At 35.3% G+C, this 27,390-nt stretch overlaps 1 protein-coding gene across 1 annotated transcript in view; it reads right to left on the reverse strand.

Moving 5' to 3' along the window:
- DPY19L3 (dpy-19-like 3 (C. elegans)) overlaps nucleotides 1-27,390 on the reverse strand; it is a 75,668-nt gene that overhangs the window by 18,121 nt on the left and 30,157 nt on the right. The window contains exons 5-15 of the mRNA XM_008572745.1: nucleotides 23,100-23,221; nucleotides 22,357-22,502; nucleotides 20,970-21,093; nucleotides 20,300-20,434; nucleotides 11,531-11,662; nucleotides 9,799-9,900; nucleotides 7,765-7,838; nucleotides 7,423-7,581; nucleotides 4,267-4,383; nucleotides 3,534-3,645; nucleotides 2,623-2,679 (exon numbers count right to left, since the gene is read on the reverse strand). Of these exons, the coding sequence (XP_008570967.1) occupies nucleotides 2,623-2,679; nucleotides 3,534-3,645; nucleotides 4,267-4,383; nucleotides 7,423-7,581; nucleotides 7,765-7,838; nucleotides 9,799-9,900; nucleotides 11,531-11,662; nucleotides 20,300-20,434; nucleotides 20,970-21,093; nucleotides 22,357-22,502; nucleotides 23,100-23,221 (1,280 nt within the window). The remainder of the gene's footprint in view (nucleotides 1-2,622; nucleotides 2,680-3,533; nucleotides 3,646-4,266; nucleotides 4,384-7,422; nucleotides 7,582-7,764; nucleotides 7,839-9,798; nucleotides 9,901-11,530; nucleotides 11,663-20,299; nucleotides 20,435-20,969; nucleotides 21,094-22,356; nucleotides 22,503-23,099; nucleotides 23,222-27,390) is intronic.

The following is a 27,390-nucleotide window of genomic DNA, read 5'->3' on the forward strand; positions in this document are numbered from 1 at the left end:
CCCCCCCGGGGTGTTTTGGAAAGTTTGGGGAGATTTTTTTTTTTTTTTTTTTTTTGGTCTTTTTCCGTGTCCGGCAATGGATCGCAACCCTCAGTGTCGCCCCTGGACCGGACCGGGACCGGCAACGGGATCGCAACCCTCGGTGTTGCTCCCGCGCCTCGCTCAGCCAGTGAGTGGGAACCGGTCTGTATGTGGGATCCGAACCCTCGGCGGGAGCGCCGCCGCGCTTCCCAAGCGGCGCACTAGCGCAGTGCACCACCGGGCCGGCCCTCTGGAGACATTTTTGGTTGTCACAACTAGTGGTGAGGTGTCACTGATATCTAGTGGGTAGGGATGCTGCTAAACATACTACAATGTACAGAACAGTCCTCTATGACAAAGAATTATTTGGCCAAAACATCATAGTACCACTGTTGAGAAACCATGTTAATACTACAGCAGGGGTTTATTAAAGTCGATGATACGTTGGCATCACCTGGAGGGATGGTTAAATTAAAACAAATTTCTGGACTCTATTCACAGACTTTCTGATTCAGTAGGTCTGGAATGGGACCCAAACATCTGTATTTCTAACAAGTTCCCAGGTGATGCTGACGCTGCTTGTATGAGGACCATCCTTTAGAAGTTAGTGCTCTACAGTACAGTTTATTTCTTCTAGAATGTCCTGCTTCGATTTTATCAAGAACAAGAGACCTAAGTCCTCAAATAGCTTTTTAAAAGAATGAATAAAATTTCAATAAATAGCTGAGTGTGTAGGCTAAGACGTAAAAGAACTCAGCCTACACACACGGACAGTGGAAAACATTGTTTACAGTTTGCATCTTTAGTAGTGGTGAGCTATATCTTCTCTGTGAGGAGGGTGTGTTAACCCCAAAAACCAACAAGTAAAGGTAAAGTTACCTGATTCCTCATTAAACATATACAATGTTGAATCCTTAATTGTTGCTTTCCAGGTGTTTTTAGGAAGTTTCACTTATTTAGATTTTATTTAGGGCAATAAAATTCCCAGAGGCAGGGACATATAAGTCTATTTGTGTTTTCTTTCTTTTTTTTTTTTGTCCTTTTTGAGACCGGCCGCACCGCGCTCAGCCAGTGAGCGGTGCCAGCACCACACTCTCCCGAGTGTGCCACGGGCTCGGCCCCTATTTGTGTTTTCTAACATCTAGGAATTAGCACAGAGCTCTGCCCATAATAGTAAATGTTTTGATGGACTGGAACATGATATAACATAAGTTTTTGAAATATTTACAATATAGTGATTATCAAACTGTTTCTTTAGCCTAAAACCTGTGGATCACAAAATCTTACATGAAAATGTAAGAAGATTAAAACCAAAAGCTGAGCTGCTATAGCTGATCCTCTGCGTGGGTGAAGCTCTCCATCCCCACCTTTAACCATCCTCCCAAATCAGGGGCTCTGCCCAGTAGAGCTTAAAATCCAATGTTCTAATGTAAAACAAAATTTGAAGAAAAAAAATCTAAACTTAAAAAATATGTAAGGTTTTTTAAAATCAGAGGGCAAGAGCTCAGTTGGATAAGACAATCTGTGCTACCTGACCAGGCAATAATTCAAGCCTCTAAATCTCAAAGATGTGACAAAAGAGTCACTAAGTAGTCAACCTGATCAATGATCACTGTCTCTGATAGGGGATTCTCAGAATTGAAGCACATTTAATGTTGTTTAAAAAATTACTCAACTGGGCCGGCCCGTGGCTCACTTGGGAGAGTGTGGTGCTGATAACACCAAGGCCACGGGTTCAGATCTCTATATAGGGATGGCCATTAGCTCACTGGGAGAGCCTGGTGCTGACAACACCAAGTCACGGGTTAAGATCCCCTTACCGGTCAATGGCCGGTGTGCTCACTGGCTGAGCGTGGTGCAGACCACACTGTGCCGAGGGTTGCGATCCCCTTACTGGTCAAAAAAAAAAAAAACAAAAAAAAACCAGATCCCCTTACTGGTCAACTTTTTAAAAAAATAAATTAATTAATTAAAAATAAAAATTACTCAACTGGGCCGGCCTGTGGCTCACGTGGGAGAGAGTGGTGCTGACAACACCAAGTCAAGGGTTAAGATCCCATTACCGGTCATGTTAAAATTACTCAACTGAAAATATGAAAAAGTTCATTACTTCCTATTGAAATTAAATAACAGGTAAAAAAAAAAAAAAAGCCTAGTCTTAGACTGTATTTATTTATGCATGTCCAATTCCTTTACAATAACTAAGCATCTAATAAAACATGCATATTACAGTAAAATACATTTTAAAATCTCATATAAATCAGGTAACAGAGAAAAATAATTTTTCTACTTATTTATTTCAAAATAGGTCTGAAAACATCTTATTTTCAGTATTTGCACCAGCTGAATAGTAAGAGTCAAAACCAAAATGAATCAGAATGACTAAATGCTAGTAGTTTTTGCTATAATGTTTTTATTTGTTAAAACCTATTTGGGAAACTGATTAGTGTTCCTATCTATGGCAATTGGAATAAGAAGCTAAGAAGATATTTACAACCTCCACAAATCACTGTATTTGCTAAATAATACACAAAATACAATGAGTCAAAGTAATTATTCTGTAAATAGATTAATGACAAGAATGAGGAAAATCAGTCTTACCTTATAGCATAGATACAGCAGTATTAATATCGGTACTGAATATCGCATTATACATATCTATATAAGAAAGACACTATTTAGATTACAAGTATTTTGAACACTTTTTTACCTTATGGTTTTGCTTTGTAAATAAATGACATTTCTTTTTTTTTAAATAACAGAAACATAATGGAGCATGAGTCTCCAATATGTAAAACAACTGAGTTAATGTAAGGGTTCTAATCATTCATAAGGTATTTGGAGCTTCTACCATAATGCCACCTAGTGAATTTATAGGGTAGGACAATTCAAAACTGCATTTACAGGTTATTAAACATTATCATACACTTATTAGTAATTATTTTCAGGAAAATGCGTTATGATAATAACATAATTCTGGATAAGAGGATTATTGGTGATTTTTAATTTCACTTTTTGTGCTTTTTTTTTTAATCTCCAAATTCTATACAGTAAATATATCTAACTTATAGTCTGGGGAAAAATAAAGATTTTTAAAAATAAAATAAATTGGGCCGGCCTGGTGGCGCACTCGGTAGAGCGCGGCGCTTGGGAGCGTGGTGGCGCTCCTGCCGAGGGTTCGGATCCCATATAGAGACCGGTCCGCTCACTGGTTGAGCGCGGTGCGGGAGCGACACCGAGGGTTGCGATCCTGTTGCCGGTCACGAAAAAAGACAAAAAGGAAAAATAATAAAAAATAAAAAAATAAAATAAAATAAAATAAATTAAAAATAAAATTATTTAAAAATAATTCCTTAAAAATCTTAATGTATCAATAATCTATTTTTAGCTTTAAATTTTAGTATTCATTCTGTCTGATTGATGTATAAGCAACTACTGAAAAAAAAAAAGAATTGGTATAAAGGAAAAACTATAAGTCATAAAAATTAAATGGGAAAAGGGACAGCACTGACCCTCTTTGGGTTATAAAGATGGACCAACTTCAGAAGTAACTCCCATATTTCTGGGCTACATAAGCCAAATGATGCAAACACACACATGTGTGATGTCCAGAGGTATTTCATTCTATAAGAACAGAAATAGACAAAAGTCAACAAGTACTAGTGTATAAAACTGGAGTGTGAGATAGGTGTAAAGGCAGCTTCACAGTCTGTGACAGTAAAATCTTACTTAAAACTATGCAGAAACCATCTGCCAAAGGGTTAGTTATTACAGTTTGAGCATTCCTAATCTGAAACGCTCCAAAAGCTGAAATGCTCCAAAATCTGAAACTTTCTGAGTGCCAGTATGATACTCAAAGTAAATGCCCATTTGAGCATTTTGGATTTCAGATATTTGGATTAGAGATGCTCAACTGGTTAAAATATCTGCAATTATTTCAAAATCTGAAAAAATCCAAAATCCGAAACACTTCTGGTCCCAAGCATTTCAGATAAGGGATACTCAACATGTAATTCTATCACCTTTTGAGAACCATCACACATAAGTAAGACATAGAGGAATGTTCATAATTCAGAAAAAAACTGATTATAAATGATATTTTGTACTGAGAGAAGACAGTACATAAGGACAATTTTCTGGGAACCATAATTACTAATGAAGATGACTAGCAATTTCCAAATTATATTGCTAAATAACAAGTAAAGAGCAGTCAAATTAAAAAATAAACAGGCAAGACAAAAATACCTCATTGTACTCAATGCCAAGAATCCAAACAGAATGGTATGTATTAAGTTGTAGGCAGTTTCTGGTTTCAGGTCAACTGTGCAGTTTCCCATTTTACTCCTGGGATTTGTAGAATCACTAAATAAAATAGCAAATATACAAAAGTAAAGTGGGATACAAAATTTTAATTTAGTTAAATCTTTTTTAAAGAAGATATAAGAAATTTACACCTTTATATATTTAGAAATGTATTATTTTCCTGAGATGAAATAAATCAGCAATGATCAACTTTGAATTTGTTTATGAAGCTAAAAGTAACACAATATAAATGCATTAGTAATTAGAATAACTAAAATTTCACAGCAGATTTTAATTTAAGTAAAAATTTAAAGTGCTTCAATTGTTTAAATTAAAATAGTAATCAATCAATAAAAGAGCAAAAAAAATCCTTTTGGAATTAATGAAACTGGCCTTTTAGAAGAGATCTTTAAAGATGTTTTATGGGTTAGTATTGGTACTTTTCAAATTTTTACAAACAAAAAAAGTAAAAATGTATCCATAAACTTGGAATTCAGTTCCTTTACGAAACAGTGATCTCATTTTTAACCTCATTATATATGTCCAACAGATGACTTCTATCAAATTACAGCTACATTAAAATTATTAAACCCAACAAAATTAACATTAATTCCTTAACATCATCTAACACCCAGGTCATATTCCTTTCCCTCTTTGAAGAAATTGTTTTTTCTAGGTGGTTTCTTTGAATCAGAATTCAAAACTTGCATACTGCATTTTATTGATATATCTTTAAAAATATCTTTTGATCTATAAAAGTATCCCTTTCTCTTCCAACCTTTTGGGTTTAGCTTATTATCTCCTTGCGGTAGTGTTTAACACACTTCTCCATTCCCATGTTTCCTGTAAATTTGTAATTAGATCTAGAGGTTTATTAGAGTCAAGTTCATTTTTATTGGCAAGAACACTTCATGGGGATATGATGTACTATATATTGCATTACAGTGGGAAGCACATACTGTCAGGCTGTCCCCACTTCAGTGATATTAAGATTGATGAGTGAGTTCAGATGTTGCACAATTTATTGTGGAGGGGAAAAGAAAACAACAAGGGCTGCCAGATTAAGATAAAAATAATACTTTCACAAAGGCCCTACTGATCCTTCGTACAAATCCAACAGAACTGGATATATATACAATGCTTCTCTATGTATCTAGATAACTTTTATTTCTTTTCACCACTGTAGATTCATAGGAAAATTAAAATGATACTCTAAGGCAGTTTTCACCACTGGTAGTAATCTTGACTTAAATGTTAAATATTACAACACAAACACTGGCTCCTATATTGATACTAAAAGATTACTCCAGACAAGTAGAACATATGCTCTTATCTTCCCTTGATACCTGGCAGAATTCTGCAATACCTCCCCTTACCCCAGCCAAGATGGAAAGCTCTTATTAATCCCATGAATAAAGAATACAGTGCCCTTTTCAGTTGTATCCTTCATACTAATGCAGATATGTTATATAAATGTAACAGTATCATACTTCCTAGTACTAAAAAGGTAGAAATACTTTAAATACTTGGCATTGATAAAACACCCTTCAAATTACTTATAAGTTAATTCATATTAAGATACTATAATTCCTTAATTACTTTAATATAGTACTTTTCCTCTAAAAAGGTCCTAATATCCCTACCTGGTAGATGAGGATGCTCTAAAATCGTTATCTATAATCATATACAAAATCAGCTTCCAGAGATGGCTCACAGATTCACACTGAGCATGGCAGACATTTTCACAAAGATACTGCAGGCCAATTGAACTTCCTGCTTTGTATGCAGTCTGCAGCCCTGCCGACACTTGGTGTGTCTAGAATAATATTAAATTACACAGTCTAGAATAATTTCCATCTATTTTCACAGGGCTAAATTTTATCTTGGGCTAGGTATAAAAAAGAACACTTCTGAAAGATACTAAAATAGTTTATAGTCAGTGAAATATTTTCATGGTTCAATGTTGCTTCATTCTTAATAATCATAAAACACCTCAACTGATCTGTACTCATTTTAATGACAGCTCTCTTGTGGCTGTGAATCACAGTTCACCAGCACCTTAATTGGCAAGGTAACTACATAGAAAAAGGGCTTCCTTGTGAGCTTCATTAAGTTTTCACAAATGACAGTAGCTTCAACTTCTTATACTTAATTTTCTTTCAATTTGACATGCATAGTAACTGCAAAACCCCCCATCAGCTTGATGGGTAGGTATTATACAAGTTTTTTAAAAGACATGCTAAGTTTTTTAAAACTGACAATTATTACTTAAGACTTTCAGTAGGTACTAATAATTATGGTCCACTCCAACTTTATGAGCCCTGAAACAAGATGCAAGAAACAAGTGAACAATAATTAACTCTTGATATTTTGTGAGAAATAAAAAAATTGGGGCCGGCCCCGTGGTGCATTCGGGAGAGTGCGGCATTTGGGAGTGCAGGAGCACTCCCGCCGTGGGTTCGGATCCTATATAGGGATGGCCGGTGCGCTCACTAGCTGAGCGCGGTGCAGACAACACCAAGCCAAGGGTTGCAATCCCCTTACCGGTCACAAAAAAGATAAAAAAAAAAAAAAAAAAAAAAAAAAAAAATTGTAGCTAGAGGAAGAAGGTAGAAAAATACAGGAAACTAATAATGGAAACAAAATACAGACTTATGAGTCAGCAAAAGTAATACAAGCTAATAACAGCAAACATCTACAAACCATTCTAGGCATGAGACACTATTTTAAGTACCTTATGTTGTTTTAACTTAGTTATTCCTCACAAACCCCTATAGAGTAAAAATACTCAGTATTCCCATTGTGCAGAGAAGGAAATAGAAATACAGAAAGATTATATAACTGGTTCAAAGATCTTATCATTCCCAAGTGTGCAAGCCAAGACTTAGACCCAGACCAGTTCGTACTGTGACCACTACTCTTTGCTGTCTTTTAACTACTGAGAATGGAGTGCACTGTAAACTAGGTATGCTTCACCTTTAAGACAAACAACACTACTCTGTTCTGTGTCTGATATTTTGATTTTCAACTTAGCAATTTTTCTGCAACACAGAACAAGTCTGTTAAACTAGAGTGTTAGATTTCTGAAATACACCATACCTGAGATTATGAAAGGCAACAACTAATGCTGCAATCACTGTGATGGAGAGAACAAATATGTAAGCATAAAAAAGCAGAGTATCTGAAAGCCTTTCAAATGTATTAAAAGGCAGGAGGCCAAAAGCTTCTTCACACAGATACAGATTTGCATCAAAATCCCTAGGGAATTGGAAAGAAAAAAAATGGAAAGCAGTATTAAATTCAATACAAGTCAAAGAAACTACATATTTTCCTCAAAACAAGTCTGCAGTTAATAGTTGAAGGCACAATGGTGACTTAAGTTTTAAAGTCCCTGATGATTTAATATAAAATAGCAAACACACATTTTCAGTTCAGTCCTACCTTGTTGCTCCAAACCCAAACTTTGCCTTCAGAAATTTAAATATGTGTTCATCTGACTTCAGGTTAAGAATTTTCTATCAGAAAGAGGGAGAAAACAAAAATCGTTATTAATCCCTTAGGCACGTTTTCCTGAAAATTTCCCACTGAATATGTATATTGAGTGTCCAACTTCAGAGGAGGGTGTGTGTGTGTATAAAATTAGTAAATGTTCACAATAGTTCTTAGAAATGAGGAATTCTAAAGCGGGGGATTTCAAACTCCTTCCTTTTTCTTTCTCCCCCACCCCCTCCCTTTTTTTTAGCACAATACTTTATTCAAACAACAACTTACGCATAAGTTCAATATACGAAATAGATAAAGATGAGCTTTTTTTGGTTTCAGAGAGAGGGAGAAGGCTGAAGCACAGTGAGCACAAATTTTCAGACCAGAAAACCAACAATACCACGATCTGAACCCACAAATAGGTGGCCTGTTTGGCTTTGGGGGTTACATTCCCCTGATACAACTGATGTAAGACTCATTCACTCAAAGACAATTCAGGACAGGAATAATTCTCAAGGAGTGAAAAGACAAATGTCAGTGTTCCTCATTAGTGATCACAATTCTTAAATTTTATCAAATCCATGTAATATAAATGGTGAAGAAGTTATACCAGAAGAAAAATGTAGGAAAAAAAAAAAAAAAGATGGAGCCAGAATTGAGGTTAGTACACAAAATACATTCATTAGAGATGAGCCACAAGTCTGGTACACATTCTAGCAGCGAATGCAAAGAGGAAGATACAAAGCAGTTATGTTACTTACAGGGTCACAAGATTAAAACAAACCAGTTGTTCAGAAGAGATTCTAAAGTCCTAGAACTGAGACTTGAGAGAAATTTTTCCCATGGGTACACTAAAAATAGCAGTGAGTTTTTTGGACTATTTTTTCTAATTCCTTTCATTGTAGGTAGCTGGCAAAACAAGTGCAATTCAATAGATGTTATTCTTTGGGGAGTCAAAAAACAGTGTGTCCAGGCATATAGCTCTCCACTGGTTTAATCTAAGAACAGATCACTGAATATGTAGAGTGGGCCAATGAATGAACTGCATATCTTTAGCCAATCTCCCAGAAATGCTCGATTGTTCCATTCAAATAAGCTCTCGATAAGTACTGAGCTATATGGAGTTTAAGAACACGGTGACAAGGACCTGAAGTGAGGTGTTTAATGTGGCTGGCTGAGAGAAGAGTCATTTTCTTTGACATTCAACAGACAGGAAAGGACTGCCATTATTTTATGGAGGAGGAGGAGCCTGTTTCACAGATATTGCCTATCCCAAGATTGGCCTTCTAGTAGGGGCAAAATCATCTGAAGAAATCATTGTAGTTTTGCTCTAGCATAAAAAAAGGAACATCAAGGTCCAAGAACAATACTCTTAAGTAAAGCCTGCCCTTAAAAAGAAAAAAAAGCCAGTGAAAATTTTAAAAAGCATGTTTAACTAAGCAGCCCCCTAGGGCACTTAAATCTTAGCAAAGCATCTACTGGACATATAACAAATGGATGCCTATGTTACTAAATGAGTTATTCTGCTGTATACGGTTGTTAATTTTAGGTCAGTTAAATGTTGGAGAATATCTATCAAAAACGAGTTCAACCCTTCTCTCTAGCAGAAATTAGATAGTAATGCCAGTTTATCCATTAACTGAACACAATAAAAATTATGTCATTTTTTTTTAGTAACCACAGTGTAGAGGACTATCTCTAAAGAGTAGAATTTTTTAAATTTAGAAAAATATTTGTTCAAGGTTTTTAAAGTTGAGCTTTTAAAAAATGTAATAAAAGGTGAATTCGAGTTAGAACATGTAAAAGAATGAAAAAAAAATCACCAAAATAAGCCTTATTAAAAATTAAAACTAAGCCAGTTTAAAGTAAAACTGGTTATTCTTCAGTAATAAAACAAGAATTTAATTATTTGAAATTGAAAGTTTTAATAATTATCTCCAGTGCCATAAGTAAATTCAAAGATATATTGCATATGTCATTTTATTAACTTACCTTAATAATGTTGTTGAAAAAAAGTGTCAAACATAAAACCACAAATAAATGTAACAAAAGTTTCCCAAGTCTATTAAGGAAGCTTCCAGTTTTCAGATTTTTCTAGAAATTAAAAGAGCTGTGTTTTAATTCTTAAATTTTAATAAAACTTTGTAATCACTTTAGATGAGATTACCCAAAGATTTAAAATATTAGATCACACAACACATAGGGAAAAATCTATGTGGAAAACATAACCTATTAAACTTCATAAGGTTACACTGTCCTAATATTTGTAATTTTCCAATAGTAAATAAATTCCTTAAATAATAAGCTCCATAAGATGAAGAAACATGCCCTAGTCTTTTTCTTCCTTCTTCTTCTTCTTCTTCTTTTTTTTGGTAGCCGGCCGGTACAGGGATCAAACCCTGGACCTTGGTGTTATCAGCACCACGCTCTAACCAACTGTGAACCAGCCATTCCTCTTCTTCTCTTAGACCTTAGCAACCAGTTTCTTTTTTTAAGAAACTGTTTGGATCAGACTGTTAGGATCTGCTACTTGGAATCTACTCAGGATATGATGAGTGAACAAATCATTACATCATTTATCCATCAATTCATAAATCACTGAATAGCTATAACCCAATTAGATAAAAAAAACCTATCAGTATAAAAAAAAGTAAACTGTGCTCTTTGATGTATAATAGCGTTCTTATAATCTTCAGATAACTTTATACATTGTCAAATATAATAATATCTAAACAGTTCAAATATGAATAATATTTATTTATAATTAAGGTTAAGAGGATAAATGAGAACTACTCTTTTTGATAGTCAAGTAAAAGTCTGTTTTAAAAAAATCTTTTTATAGAACTGGGGTTGCCAGAGGTGGGAAAGGGAAAGGTGGGGAAAGGGAGGAATTGGTAGAGGGCCATGAAAAATGATTACATTCAGGCTTCATTACAATTTTAAGGAAAAACAAATGACTCTTAAATCTCATGTAAATTTAAGAAAGTTAATTATATAATAAAGCCCAAAGATCAGGTCAGAGGCCAGCCCGTGGCTCACTCGGTAGAGTGCGGTGCTGATAACACCAAGGCCACGGGTTCGGATCCTATATAGGGATGGCCGGTTTGCTCACTGGCTGAGCGTGGTGCTGACAAAGATCAGGTCAGTGTTTTCAAACATGATTTTACAATACCGTAGGAAATGTCCCATTATTGCTAAAGGTATTTACTTGGAATCTCAAAATTCTCAAAAGAGAGTTTAATTCACTGAAAAATCAATAATATGGTACAGAAGAATGGGGAAAAGAGTTGAGTTACTACATCAAACGACAAGGTCAACTTGAAAGGCTTTGATGAACACACTCTCAACAAGCAAGAAGTTCTTCTCATTCTTGAGTTCACATACATAAAGAAGTTAAAAATTCTTCTCTTTTATTTCAACTTTAAGTCAATGGCATTCAACTAAGCACCTCTGCCTAATTCCTGAATTGAATGAAAGTTCCAATTATCTAAGAAATAATAATTGTCAAAAACAAAACAAAAACAAAACAGGGATGGCATAAGACTTCAGAAAGCTTGAAACAGAAATGTTACCACATGCACTTAAAAAGCAAATGATTCAACTTGTGCTTTCTAGTGGGAATCAGATCATCAATTTTCCTTTGTATGCTGTATAAAAATAAGGTCCAACAAACCACACGATTTAAAAAAAAGTTTACTTTGATTAGGGACAAAAAAAGACCTACCTGAAGTTTTCTTGCAATTAACACTGAAAGGTTAAAACTGATAAGCAATGATCCAAGAATCATGGAATTAAAAAACTGAAGAATGCAGACCAGGAGTAAACCTGTTATCTGTATACCATATAGCCATGTCGCCTGCAACAACCAAAGATTAGCTGGTTAAACAGATTTTATCAAGAAACCATCAGATGCTAACATCTTGGCCACTAGTTGGATACATCTCAGGTTACAAACTATGCAGAAAACATACCTAGCTTCAAGAAACACAATCTAAAAAAGGAAACTTAATCATATACACACCAACTGTTTATTTACTAACACAAAACTTTTAAAATTTTATAGCATTAACTAATGGGGAAATGAACAGGGATAATATAAAGTGGAGGAAGCCACAGTGTAAATGTATTCTGGGAACTGGCAAGTACCATTAGTAATCTTCATTTTTCTTCTAAGTTCTTTTATAGTTACTGTCTACAGCCAATAGTCAGTACTTTACTGCATTCCATTATTTCCTAATTTTCCATACTATACAGTTTAGGACTGTATCATATATTGCTACATTTTGTCTGTCTGTGTGTGTGCCTAAATCTCCTGATTACACTGAAAACTCCTCCTGCATCAAGGCTTGAACCCAACAGAGTACAGTGGTCAAGAACATGCGCCCTGACATCAACACCACCTGTACTGTAGTCCTAACTCTGGTCTAAACCAGCTGTGTGACCTTAAAATGCCAGAGATGGCTCATCTTTACAAGAGAGATGATTATACTTTCTTCACAGAGTTGGTGTAAGGGTCTGATAGAAGGACTGAATGTGGTAATATATTAATGCCTGGCACGTAATAAGCACTCACTAAGGATAACTCGATGTAATAAAAAATGTTGACAGGTTGATACCAAAAGAAGCAAAATGCAACCAACTTGAACACAAAAAACGTGCCACAAAGAAAAAGACAGCCCCTAAGAAAGAGCTGATATTTTTTGTTAATTTTCCTCTTCTCTTTCAAATCAGACAATTCAAAATTCATATTGGCATATGAGAAGCACCAGTTTTATTCAGCAGCAAATCTGATTTTCCCTATGGTTTTGTTCTCACTTCAAAGGAAACAAACCTACACCAAGCAATGAAAAGTGAGAGCAAGGCCTGCAACAGTTCAGAGCTTTTGCTTGGTGTTAATGGAAATCCAGGAAAATGGATGCAAACAGTTTTTAGGATTATAAAAATAACGTACCTTACTATAGGAGATTTAGAAAATTCAGAAAAACAACAAAAAAAGAGTAACTGATAGAAAGGTGGGCTCTAGAGTCAAAAGTCAACACTACTACCTATAGAAATGATATTGATTCCACAGCAATGTACAGATAGCATTTTGTATACTTCACATTATATGGTATAATTTTCTCACATCAATGACTATTCTGTGAAAATTTAAATTTTAAATGGCTACATAACATTCCACCATATGCCATAATTTGTCTGCTACTGGATCATTTGGGTGTTTTCAGCTTTTTATTATTATTAAATTAATGTTGTTATGAACATCTCTTTTAAAAAAATCTTCAGATCATTATATCTGATTAGTTATTTTGTTCATTGCTGTATCCCAGCACCTAAAAGAATGCCCAGTAGAACCATGTCACTCAATAAATATCACAGGAATGAATTAAAGCATTTCCTTAGGACAGATTCCTAAAAGTAGAAGTACTGGTTAAGAGAATTTTAACAGCTTTATTAAGATATAATTCATACACCTTCAAATTCACCTATTTAAAGTATACAATTCATAGCCTGACAGCCAGCCCTGCAACTGCAGGCAGCAGCACTCCCTACCACTGCTATGGACACCAGTGCTGAACAAGCGGTCTGAGACAGCCCCCCTTCACAGCAACTGCCAATGCCAGGGTGGCTCGCTGCCACAACAGCTGCCACCACTGCCTCACAGGCAGCCTGTTGACCGTTTGTCAGCATAGACAGAAGAGTTGCCAGTGGAACCCAGGGAAAGAGGTGAATACATGCAGACCTGTGACCTAGTGGTCCAACTCACAGGAAGATTTATGCTGTCATAAGTGGCAGCACATTTGGGGATGAGAGGTAAATGCACAGCCCACGGGACTGCCTTCATCTGGGGAGAGAAACATGCAGAACTCCCCAAGGGTACAGACACCTAGGATACCCAAATAGAATACGGAAGAAAATTCCCAATCACCAACAACATCCCCCAACTGGGGGAAAGCATGGTCCCAGAAGGAACTTCTGGCCTGTAGGAAAGATGAAAGAGAAAACCTGCCCAGGGTCATTCATTCAAACTGAGGAGCACCAGTATACCTGAGTGCACCCACCAGGGTCAGGGGGAGCTAGCTGGGGTGCCAACAGGCCTGCCCAAGGTCACCCACCATAGCCAAAGAGTGACAGGGAACCAAGGCACTTCCCCCAAGAATTCAAGAGCTCACCCACTTCCTGGCACACCAACATAGTATCACCAGTCTCAGCAAGGAATTACTAAGTGCCCCAGGGACTAGGCCACGGAGGCACTCCCATGTAGTTCTAACACTGAATTTGGCTGAAGTACCCATGCAGAGACTACACTACTGTGTTTACCTGGAACCAATACTAAAACACCCCACACAATGGTCATTACAAAACACATTTACAAGAGGAACTCCATCTCTTCATAGCCAACTCCAGAGAATTAGAAAAAGCTACTGCTCTTCCAGGTGACTAGACACCAACATAGAGATATAAGAAATATGAAAAAAAAAAAAAAGGAAATATGACACCACCAAAGGAATATGATAACTCTCAAGTACCAAACCGTATTAGGCAGAAGTCCTCAAAATGACTGAAAAGTAATACTGAGCAACAATCTTAAGGTAACTCAATGAGATACAAGAAGGCTCACTTAGATGACACAACGAAATGTGAAAAAGTATCCAGGATCTGAAGGAGGAAATGTACAAAGAGATTAATGCATTAAAAAGGAACGTAGCAGAGTTCCTGGAGCTGAAGGATTCATTCAATGAGATAAAAACCACAACTGAGAGCTTAGGCAGCAGACTAGAGCAAGCAGAAGAAAGAATTTCTGATCCTAAAGGTAGTCTATGAAATAACCCAGGTGGACAAAAAAAAAAAAAAAAAAAAAAAAAAAAAAAAAAAAAAAAAAAAAATTTTTTAAAAAAAAATCTAAGAGAGCTAGCAGATAACCTGAAGCACACAAATATCTGAATCATGGATGATCCAGAAGGGGAGGAGAAAGGAAAAGGCACTGAAAACATATTCAATGAAATAACAGCAGAAAACTTCCCAGGTATACAGGGAGAAATACAGACCTTCAGATTCAGGAGGCTCAAAGATCCCCAAACACATACAATCCAAAAAGGTCCTCTCTGAGACATACTATAGTCAAATTAGCAAAGCTCAAAGATGAAGAGAGAACCCTAAAAGCAGCAAGGGAAAAGCATCAAGTCACCTATAAGGAAGCCCCCATCAGACTAACAGCAGACTTCTCATCAGAAACCCTAAAGGCCAGAAGATAATGGAATGATATATTCAAAATACTAAAAGAAAAAAACTGCCAGCCAAGAATACTATACCCAGCAAAGCTATCCTTTAGAAATGAGAGAGAAATAGTATATTTCCCAGACAGACAAAAACTATAGGAGTTCACCACCACACGACCAGCCCTACAAGAAATCCTCAAGGGAGTACTGAATCTGGAATCCAAAAAACAATAATCATTAGCATGACTACACAAGAAAGAAAAAAACTAGTAGAACAAAAATGCAAACAATAAAGAAAGAAACTTTATCTAACCACCTAAAAAAACCAACAAACATGGAACACAAAAAATAAAAGGGGAAGAAAGGAACAAAAGATACTTTAAAAGATACTTAAAACATCCAAATGAAAATTGATAAAATGCTAGGAGTAAGTCAACACCTTTCAATAATAATCCTTAATATAAATGGATTAAATTCCCCACTCAAAAGACACAGACTGACTGACTGGATTAAAAAGCTAGACCCAAGTATATCCTGTCTTCAAGAGACTCACCTCACCTGTAAAGACACATACAGACTGAGTGAAAGGATAGAAAAAGATATACCATGCAAATGGAAACCAAAAATGAGCAGGAGTAGCTATTCTTACATCATATAAAATAGACTTTAAACCAAAAACCACAGAAAGACCCAAAGGAGGCCACTATATGATAAAGGGATCTATCCAGCAAGAAGACATAACAATCATAAATATATATGCACCCAACATTGGAGAACCCTTATATATAAAGCAAACATTATTAGACCTATAGAAAGAGATAAATCCAAATACGATGATAGTTGTGAACCTAACACCCTCCTCTCAACACTGGACAGATCATCGAGGCAAAAAAACAACACAGAAACACAGGATTTAAACCACACTAGACTGATTGGACTTGGCAAGCATCTACAGAACATTTCATCCAACAACCGCAGAATATACATTTTTCTCATCAGCACATGAAACATTCTCCAGGACAGATCACATGTTAGGTCACAAATAAAGCCTCAATAAATTTTAAAAAACTGAAATTATTTCAAGTATCTTTTCAGATCACAACAGATTAAAACTAGAAATCAATAACAAGTGAATCACTAGAAACTATACAAACACATGGAATTTAACATGTTCCTGAATGAAATATAGGTTCAAGAAGAAATTAAACAGGAAATTAAAAAGTTTCTTGAAACTAATGAAAATAAAGACACATACTAAAACCTGTGGGATACTGCAAAAACAGTACTAAGAGGGTTTATTGCAATAAACACATCAAAAGAAGAGAAAGATTGCAAATAAACAACCTAATGCTACACCTCAAAGAACTAGAAAGAAAGAACAATCCAATCCCAAAGTTAGTAGACAGAAAGAAATAATTAAGATCAGATCAGAAGTAAATGAAATAGAACCCCCCCCAAAATACAAAAGATCAATGAAACAAAAAGATTTTTCAAGATAAACAAAAAAGACCACCATTAGCTAGGCTAACCAAAAAAGAAGACTCAAATAACAAAAATTAAAAATGAAAAAGGAGACATTACAACTGATACCACAGAAATACAAAGAATCATTAGAGACTATTAAAAAAAATAAAAGGTATAATGCATGATATTCATAGAGTTGTACACCTATCACCACAGTCTAATTTTAAGATATTCTCATCACTTCAAAAGAAACCCCATACCTATTAGCTGTCACTCTCTATTATCTTCCCCCGCGTCCCAGCCCCTGGCAGCCACTAATGTACTGTCTCTAGGGGTTTGCATATTCTGGACATTTCATATAAATGGAATAATACAATATGTAGTTTTTTGTGACTGGCTTCTTTTATTCAGCACTACATTTTCGAGTTTCATCCATGTTATAGCATTTATCAGTACTTCATTCTTTTTTATTGTTGAATACTATTTGTTATATGGACTACATTTTGTATTTGTTATTCATCAGTTAATGGGCATTTGAGTGTTTTCCTCTTTCTGGCTATGAATCACACTGTTATGAACATTCATATACAAATTTTTGTGTTGGCTATATGGTTTCATTTCTCTTGGGTATATATGTGGGAGTGAAATTGCTGTATCATATGATAACCCTATGTTTAAAATCTGAGGAAATGTTAACTGTTTTCCAAAGTGACTACACCATTTTATAATCCCAGCAGCAATGTACGAGAGTTCCAATTTCTACAACTCCTTGTCAACATCTGTCATTATCTTTTTTTTTTTTTTTTTAATTTTAGATATCCAAGTGGGTAATAAAGTGGTATCTCATTGTGGTTTTAATTTGCATTTCTTTGATAGCTAATGATGTTGAGCATATTTTCATGTGTTGGAATATTTATATATCATATTTAGAAAAACATCTATCCAAGTCCTTTGCCCATATTTCATTGTTGAAAGAGTTGTAAGAGTTCTTTATATATTCTGGAATTCCCTTATCAAATATATGATTTGCAAATATTCTCTCCCATTCTATGTGCTGTTTTTTTCACTTTCTTGATGGTATACTTTGAAGAACAAAGTTTTAAATCTTGATGAAATCCAATTAATCTATTTTTTTTAGTCACTTGTGTTTTTGGTATTGTACCTAAGACGACAAGTACTACTCCAAGGTCATGAAAGTTATTCCTATGTTTTCTTAAAAAGTTCTGTAGTTTTAGTTTTTACGCTAAATGGGTCTGAAATACTTTGAGTTAATGTATACAGTGAGAGGAAGGTAGTCCAACTTAATTCTTTTGCATGTGGATATTCAGTTATTCTGGCACTATTTCTTGAAAAAACTATTCTTTCTTCATTTAATTATTTTGGCACCCTCCTTGAAAATCAATTGACTTTCTGGTGAGGATTTATTTCTGGTCTTTCAATTTTATTCCGTTAACTTATGTCTATTTTTCTGCCAGTACCACGCTGCCTTAATTGCTGTAGCTTTTTGGTAAATTTTTAAATCAGAAAATGTGTCTTCCAACTTTGTTTTGACTATCGTGGGTCCCTTGAGTTTCCACAGGAATTTCAGGATCAGCTTGTCAATTTCTGCAAAAAATCCATCTGGTATTCTGAAAGCAACTGTGTTGAATCTGTAGATCAATTTGGGGAGTAGTGCCATCTTAACAATAGTAAGTCTTCCAATTCATTAACATGGGATTTCTTCCCAATTTATTTAGGTCTTTAAAACTTTCAACAATGTTTTGTAGTTTTCAGAGTACAAGTTTGCACTTTGTAAAACTTATAACTAAGTATTTTATTCTTTTTGATGCTATTTCTTTGAAGAAGTGTTTGTGTCCTTTGTTCCCTCTTCTCATTAATTTGCAGATGTTTTTCTCACTGATTTGCAGAAACTCTTTAAGGACATATTAGAGATAAGTGATTCTAATTTATAAACAATCTAAGGCTCAGAGAAGTTAAATGACTTGCCAAAGTTTAAAGAGCTATTTTCAGAGCAGATAGTAGCAACTTGGTTTTACAACTCAGGGTCCTTTCATTACAATAATGTTTCTCCTTAAAATCTGATACTTTACTTCTAACATCAACATAGTTTCAAATACAAAAGTTTTACAAAGTTTAGAACTATATATAAAATATACTTGCTGTATTATTTTAAAATTTTGTGTGTATATGCCAAAATGATACCTTTTATTCTGTTTTCTAATTTTAAAAGAAGAAATCCATGTTCATTACAGGAAAAATTCAAAAGATCTAAAGAACAAAAAGAATATACAGAACAATCACACAGCTGACTACTAATATTTTAATGTATATTTTTCCCAAACCTTTTCTCATTTTCTCTCTATATATTTCACTTTATAAAAAAGGGGGCAGGGAAAACTAATGGTTATAAAATACTCTGTTACAAAGACACACCATAATTTATTTAATTGTACCCTATTACTATTGACTTAAGTCTAATTCCAGCTTTTCCTTACAACTAAAATGAATATAGTTGATTATTTACTTAGAATAAATGTACAGAGGTAGAAGTATTGGTGAAAGGGCAAACACAGTTTTACACTTTTGATACCTACTGTGAAACTTCACTATAGAAAGGCTATAAGGAATTTATATTTTACTGGCAGTGTGTGAGTAACCACTGCTTCACACCTGCAGAAACACTAAATATTACATTTATACTTATATACATGTACACAAACTTTATCTACTTGCTTTCCTTACTGTATTTTACCTTCCTATTCTGCCCCTTCACACTCCACCTAAATACTACCTACTCAATACTACCTACTCACGTCATTATTTGTGGCCCAGCTCTAGCCTCTCACTTCTGTGAAACCTTTTATGTCTAAAAAACCCTTTTCTTCTTCTAATCTTCTAGCACTTATTATTACTACAAATCGACATCTATCATTTCTCTAGTTGTTCTAGTTGTCTACATCTTTATTTCCCAAGCTGGATAGTGAATTCCCTGTGGACAGGCTAATGTCTTATGCATGTTGGTATTTTCTGTAGTGCCCACCTTATTATAGTGGCTCAACAGATAGGAAATGTATATTTGTTGGTTGACTTTAATGTTTCTTTATTCAGACTCAGTCAGTTTCCAAAGCTTACTGCATCTCTTTTGATATGGAATAAATGAGTGCAGCTCTTCCATACTGGGATACATTGCTGCCTTAGGTCTGAAAATAATATTTCATTATACTTGGAAAATAATTAAGTTACTGATACTTTAGAACAGTAACTGTGAGCAATTTAAAAAATGTACATAATACATATTTCTGCCCATGAAAGAAAACACACGATTAAATGACAGACGCACACACTGGGAGACAGATATGAGGTTTCTTATAATTATCTTACGTGACCTTTGGCCAGTCAACAGCGATTCTCATCCCATGTTGGCTAAATGCTACTATAAAAATTTTATAAAGTGCTACAGAAAAGTTGTTACTTATGCACTGAGTGCCTTGAAAAAAAGGCAACACATAGCAAGAAATTTTAAAAGAACTATCTTATATTTAAAATTTTAAGTCATCTCTATAAATGATAATTCACCCAGGCATTTATGCCCCAAATAAATCCATTTTTTAACTTAAGATAAGCAGTATAAAAGTTAAGATGTTGAAACTGGGTGTATAAATTACTCAGCTTCAATTGACCACAGCATGTTTACATTCAATCTAAGAAGGAGCTTCAGCTTTATCATTAAGCACTTGCATATTATCACCTTACTGTATGGTATAAAACACTAAACAAGAAAATCTCAAATGAAAAAAGAAAGCAAAGCTTACCTTCACTGCCGGCAGCATGTCCAAGGAGTCCAGTATGAACAGCACTAATGCTTGCATCAGCATCATAAATTGATTAAATTGCCATGTCAGACTAAAGAGAAAAGTTGATATGAAAATGGCAAGAAGTGTCAGCCTCTGTAAAAAGAAAACTTTTGTATAATTTAGATGTTTCTAGTAATAATAAACCTAGCAGACAAGTTTTCTCAAGAGCAGCCAGGATTTCTATAAACAAACAGAAAAACCACAAACTGCTGCTCTAAAAACCCTTGCATTTGTTATTTAAGCTCTAAATATCATAAAGTGACACTTTGCGTATAAATATTCACATATAGTATGAGTATCCCACATTATATGGAGGTGCTAATGTACTCCATATCAAGAGCAATGGCTTAAAATTCTGACAGTTTCACAAAAGTTGTGAGTGGGTTTGCTACAACTATCTGAGGGTAGATTATGTAGAGCACATTTTTAACATCAAAAATGAAAACATTTTCTTTGCAAAGTAGAAAGAAGCCCAGGAAAAGAAAACTTAATTTAACTCGAGTTAAAAAATTGGTCATGGAATAACAACTATTCACATACACTGGGACATTAAGCACATCACATTTCTTGAAGCATCTTATATAAAATTGGGGAATTAAGAAATATATGAAGTTTTATAAAAACTTACTTCACAAAGAGGCTGTAAGTTTGGTCTCAGGAAATATGTAATTGCTGCTATCTGAATTGCAAAGAATGGCAGCGCCCAGTTCTCCCTCAGTGGGATGGTAAACTCAACTCTTGTGGTATCTATTCTGTATAGAAGAAAACATAAATGGCTATAGTGATAATGTTTATAATAATTTCTTCAAAGATTTCCTAAAGTGAAAGATATATTAAGCACAAGTATACTTAGCTTCTGGTCACTGGTTCTCAATAATAATAACTGTCCTTATCATCATCATCCCCATAACATAAAATTGGCATTAAGAAAATTTAAGTGATCTGTCCACGGGTATGCATTTAGCTAAGTGGTACAACTATGGTGAAGCCCATGTTAGCCTGATTCTTAAACCCATGAATGTACCATGCAAACTCCTCTCACTTTTACTCTGTTTCTTTAGTACTTTATACTTAAGTCTAGCTTCTTGCCTCTGTAGAATGTGGACCCCTGGAGGGCAAGTACAGCTAAGTTTTCATCACTCAATAAATGATATATACACATATGTGTGTGTGTGCGTACACATACGTATGAGGGTACTTCAAAAAGTTCATGGAAAAATGAAATTAAAAAGATAATACTAACCTTTCCATGAACTTTTTGAAGACTCCTTGTATATATACATAAAACTTAACATTTTAAGCCTCAATATCTTCATCTCTAAAATGGGGATAACAATAGTACCTTCTCTATAGGATTGTTAAATAAATACATATAAAGCATTTTGCAAAGTGCTTGGCATACGGTAAGCACCCAACAGATTTATAAGAAAAAGTAATTTGCTTAGGATTGCAAAATAATATCTGTTTTAGAACTCATGTTCAAGTTTCAAGATTCCTACTGAATATTGGTGTTGCTACTGTAGATCAGGCAATAATTCAGTAAATCTTGTTATTTAAAAATGTTAGTTTACAGGGCTCCAGTGTTTATAAATTAATAGATATTAATTAAATGATGTAAGAACTTCTTGCATTTGTACAATGCTTTATGCATTGCTAATTGAGAGCTACACACAACCCCATGAAGACTGCTAGTGAAGATATTACTAAAACTCCTTAAGAGATAAGATATGTGGCTGAAGAAATACTGATCACACAGCAAATGGGTAACAGAATTGGGATTATTATGAATGATTTTCTTGATCTGCAATTCAATGTTTTGTTCCTCAGCCAAAAATATATGTAACTAGGACTTTCTAACTCACTAAATAAGAAACATTTAGAAAACCACTAGGCAAGTCAAAGAGAAAATCTCCCACCCAAATGTGGCAGAAGATATTTCTCTGAACTGGAAATGAAGTAACTTCATTTTTACTTACAGTTTGGAAAGGGAGAGAGGCATACTAATTCCAACTCACCTATTTGTGACATACCAGAAAGCTGCTAATAGTCCTGATAGCCATGTACCACTAAGGAGCCAGCTGGTTATATAAAGAGCTGTGACATAGACTGCTTGAAGCCCAAATAAGGTGTAAATATAAAAATAAACTGGCTCTAAATATTTCTGCAAAAGGAAATAATAAAAAATATTTGTCAAAAAAGCCCTAACACTCCTCGTTGCTATTTAAAAAATATGACAATAGAAATATAATATTCAGAAGCTTGCTGCTAATTCCCACAGTAAGCCTTTCTTCTCTCTACTAAGAGAAGAGGGAAGTCCCTGAAGGTTCTGGTTTCATTCTTTAATCTAGACAAGTTTTACACCTAACTTTGTTCAATTTTACCTCATTCAAATGAGGGTGATTTGCTAATTATATAAATTTTTAATCTCAAAAATAAATGAGTAATTACATGTTTCCAAATGAAAATATTTATCAGCATCTAGACTGTACATGTACACTAAAATATAAGCCAGGAAGCACCTCTATATAAAAATCTTACATCTTATAAAATTTAAATTAAAAAAGCAATATCTTATAAAGTATAAATAAAAATCAAAGTTCACAATATACATGGAGAAAATTAAGATATCATTGATTTTCTACCAAATCAGTTGAAGATCAGAAACCTTCAACCTTCAGTATGTGAAACCTTCAACCCAAATGGCAGATTTTGACTTTCATCTGATATTAACAATTCACGATCACAGAACACAACGTACCTGTATAGGTAGAACTCTATATAAAATACTGAGAAAGACCTCTTGGTAAATATTCATTCGTTGAAGGAGGTTAATTGTCCGCATAGACTCAGTTTTATTATCATATATTAAGCCATGAAAACCTAAGATTAATATTTGAAAAACCAGGAAAAAAATAATTACACTCAAAATCATTCATTCATTCAAAACTATTCATAAAGTCTTTGGTATGTGTCAGGGACTGTGGTAGCCATTGGAGATATAATGATAAGCAAAAAAACATAGTCCTACCCTCAAAGAGCTTACCACGTATTAGAAGGACATTATTTAAACATTTACACAACTTTTGTAAATGGAACAACAAAAACCCCACAAGGTTCTTCTATAGAAATTTGGGCAAGAGGATTTTACATTTTGCCCCCAACCTGCTCTCCTTCCACTTGACCTGCGCTACACCTCTTTCGGGAGAGTATACATGAGTATACATGGCCTTTCCTACTCCGTGGGATTGGTTTGGCCATTTGACTTGCTCTGACCAGTGGCATGTGACTGAATGTGACATGCCAAATCTGAGCAGAGTCTCTAAGAGACAATGCATGTTTCCACCAGTTCTTGCTCTTTCCCTCTGTCATGACACTGATGTGTTCCAAATAGGGGCTGGAATGAGAGGACATGTGGGGCAGATCTGCTGCTGCTTTACGGCAGACATGTAATGACAGTGAGAAATAAATCTGTTGTTATAGAAATCCATTGCTTGGGCCGACCCTGTGGCTCACTCGGGAGAGTGTGGCGCTGGGAGCGCAGAGGCCGCAGGTTCGGATCCTATATAGGGATGGCTGGTGCACTCACTGGCTGAGCGCGGTGCAGGCGACACCAAGCCGAGGGTTGCAATCCCCTTACCAGTCACCAAAAAAAAAAAAAAAAAAAAAAAAAAAGAAATCCATTGCTATATTGAGGCCACTTGTTACTGTAGCCAAGCTAATTAACACAAGGTATGAATGGATAGTTAACCAAAGAAAACATGCACACAGTCCTTATACATATGAAAAGATGCTCCACCTTGCTCCTACTAAAAGAAGTACAAATAAAAACCAGCCTGAGATATTATTTTTCACCTATCAGCTTGATAAAAATCAAGAAGTTTGACAATATGCTCTGTTTGCAAGGTTATTAGGAAGTAGATTCTCATACACTGCAGCTGGAAATGCAAAAATGGTACCATGTCTGGAGAAGAATTTTGCAATACCCAGCAAAATTACATATGCATTTACCCTTTGACCTGGAAAGCTCATATCTAGGAATTGATCCCAAAGGCAGACTGGCAAAATACAAAATGATATAGGCATAAAGTCATTCATGAAGCACCATTTTTAATAGTAGAAGATCAGTTACAACCCAAATGTCCATCAATACGAGGTGTTGTGGACGAAACTGTATCCTCTTCAAATTCGTATTTTGAAGCCCTAAACCCCAGTGGGACTGTATTTTGGAGACAGGGCCTATAAGGAGGTAATAAAGGTTAACTGAGGTCATAAGACTGGGGTCTTAATTTGATAGGACTGGTATCCTTATAAGAGGAATGGACAAGAGCCTGTGCTCCTGCTCTCTCTTTCTGTCTTTGCAACTACACAGAGGAAAGCCCATGTGAGAACACAGCAAGAAGGGTAACATCTACAAGCCAGAAAGAGAGGCCTCACTAGAAACCAACTCTAATGAGGTCAATCTTGGACTCTTCTAGCCTCCAGAACAGAGAGAAAATAGGTTGTTTAAGCCATTCAGTTTGGGTATTTTGTTAGGGCAGACCTAGCAGACTAATACAGGAGTGTTATGGACTCAATGTTTACGTCCCCTAAAATTCACATGTTGAATGGTGGGGCCCTCCTGATGGAATTGGTGCTCTTCTAAAAAGAGACACTAGAGAGCTTGCTCTTTTGTCTCTTTCTTCCATGTGAGAACCAGCAAGAAGGTGGCTGTAAGCCAAGAAGAGAGCCTTGCCTAGAACCTGACCATGCTGGCACCCTAATCTCACACTTCCAGCCTCCAGAACACCGAAAAAATAATTTCTGTTGTTTAAGCCACCTAGTGTATGGTATTTCGTTATGGCAGCCTGAGCAGACTAATAAAGGAGATTATTTGTATAGACTGTGGTTAGCTATACAAAGAAGCACTATGCAGTTGCAAAAAGGAATAAGAAATATTTTTATATTCTGCTATAGAGTAATCCCCAACGTTTTTGTTAAGTGAAAGAAGCAAAACAGAGAACAGTGTATACAGTAAGCAATTTTTCTAAAACAAACAGGTAAGGGGCCGGCCTGGTGGCGCACTCGGTAGAGTGCGGTGCTTGGGAGCGTGGTGGCGCTCCCGCCGAGGGTTCGGATCCCATATAGAGACCGGTCTGCTCACTGGTTGAGCGCGGTGTGGGCGCGACACCAAGGGTTGCGATCCTGTTGCCGGTCGCGGTACGGGCGCGACACCGAGGGTTGCGATCCCATTACCGGTCACGAAAAAAAGACAAAAAGGAAAAAAAAAAAAGTAAACAGGTAAAAACAAACACATTAAAGTATTTGCTTATATTAAAAAATTAACGGCGGAAGAATAAACCAAAAACTAATAAAAATTGTTACCTAAAGAGTAAAGGAGAAAATGGGGTGAAGGGAACAGGGATGGAAGTAGACTTCTCTGAATACTCCCTGACTTATAGTTTTTTAAAAAAATACTATTTATTGTAAGCATATTATTATTACAAATCATGATTTTTCTTTGTGCCCTTTTCCCAACCTATCCCTCTGCAAACCGCCCCCCCCCTCCACCTCATCACCATCTCTAGTATTCTGAAAGTTCAAGGAATTGTTTATCTTTCTTCTTTTTTTTTAGCACCCAGTCATAAGTGAGAACATGCGGTATTTCACTTTCCTTGTCTGGCTTATTTCACTTAACATAATTTTCTCCAGACTAAACCAAGCTGCTGCAAATGGCAGAATTTCATTCTTTTTTATGGCTGAGTAGTATTCCATTGTGTATATATACCACATTTTCCTTATCTAGTCATCCGTCCATGGACATTTAGGTTGGTTCCATATTTTGGCTATTGTAAATAGAGCTGCAATGAACATGTGAATGTAGGTATGATGATTTCCATTCCTTTGGATATATGCCCAGTAGTGGGATTGCTGTATCATATGGCAGTTCTATCTGTACTTGTTTGAGGAACCTCCACACTGATTTTCCATAATGGCTGTACTAATTTATACTCCCACCAACAGTGTAGAAGAGTTCCCCTGATTTATAGTTTTGACTCTGGCACCATGTAAACTTTATCATTATAAGTGTTAAAAAAAAAAAACCCAAAATATTTTACAACACAATCTCTGAAAACCAAAAGCAAAATAAAACAAATAAACCTATGGTGTTGGTGGCTTGTTCACAAAGAGAGAACTCTTTCAAGTGACTTAAGACAGAGGAATGACTATATATCCCAAGTGGGTTATATACTAAGGAGAAAAAGAACTGTAAAGACAGCTTGAACAGTTTTCAGGTAATCATATTGTTAGTAACAATATTATTATTGTTACACTGAAAGTAATATATATGTGCATAAAACAAATAAGTGATAATGTTAATGTCATAAGGAACCAAAGGTTTCATCTTAAGAAAAAAAGAGATACAAATATAAAATCAAAAAAGTAAAAACTCTGTCATCCTAACTTGGAACTGAAAATAATTATATGACTTGCATTCATATTCTCTCTTAAGAAAAAAATTCACGGAGATTGAAGCTGTTATCAGAAAGCTTCCAACAAAGAAAAGCCCAGGACCAGATGGATTCACAGCAGAATTTTACCAAACATTCAAAGAGGAATTGACACCGATTCTTTACAAACTATTTCAAAAGATTGAAACAGAGGCAATTCTCCCAAACTCATTCTATGAAGCAAACATCATCCTGATACCAAAACCAGGTAAAGATATAACCAAAAAAGAAAACTACAGGCCGATATCCTTGATGAATATAGATGCAAAAATCCTCAATAAAATACTAGCAAACAGAATACAACAACACATACGTAAAATTATTCACCACGATCAAGTGGGATTCATCCCAGGGATGCAAGGTTGGTTTAACATACGCAAATCAATAAATGTTATACACCATATTAATAAAATCAAACACAAGGACCATATGATCATCTGTATAGATGCTGAAAAAGCATTTGATAAAATTCAACACTCATTCATGACAAAGACCCTCTATAAGTTAGGTATAGACGGAAAGTATCTCAACATAATTAAAGCCATATATGATAAAGCCACT

This window comes from Galeopterus variegatus, unplaced genomic scaffold (assembly GCF_000696425.1).
Source record: "Galeopterus variegatus unplaced genomic scaffold, G_variegatus-3.0.2 Scaffold829, whole genome shotgun sequence".
Lineage (NCBI taxonomy): Eukaryota > Metazoa > Chordata > Mammalia > Dermoptera > Cynocephalidae > Galeopterus > Galeopterus variegatus.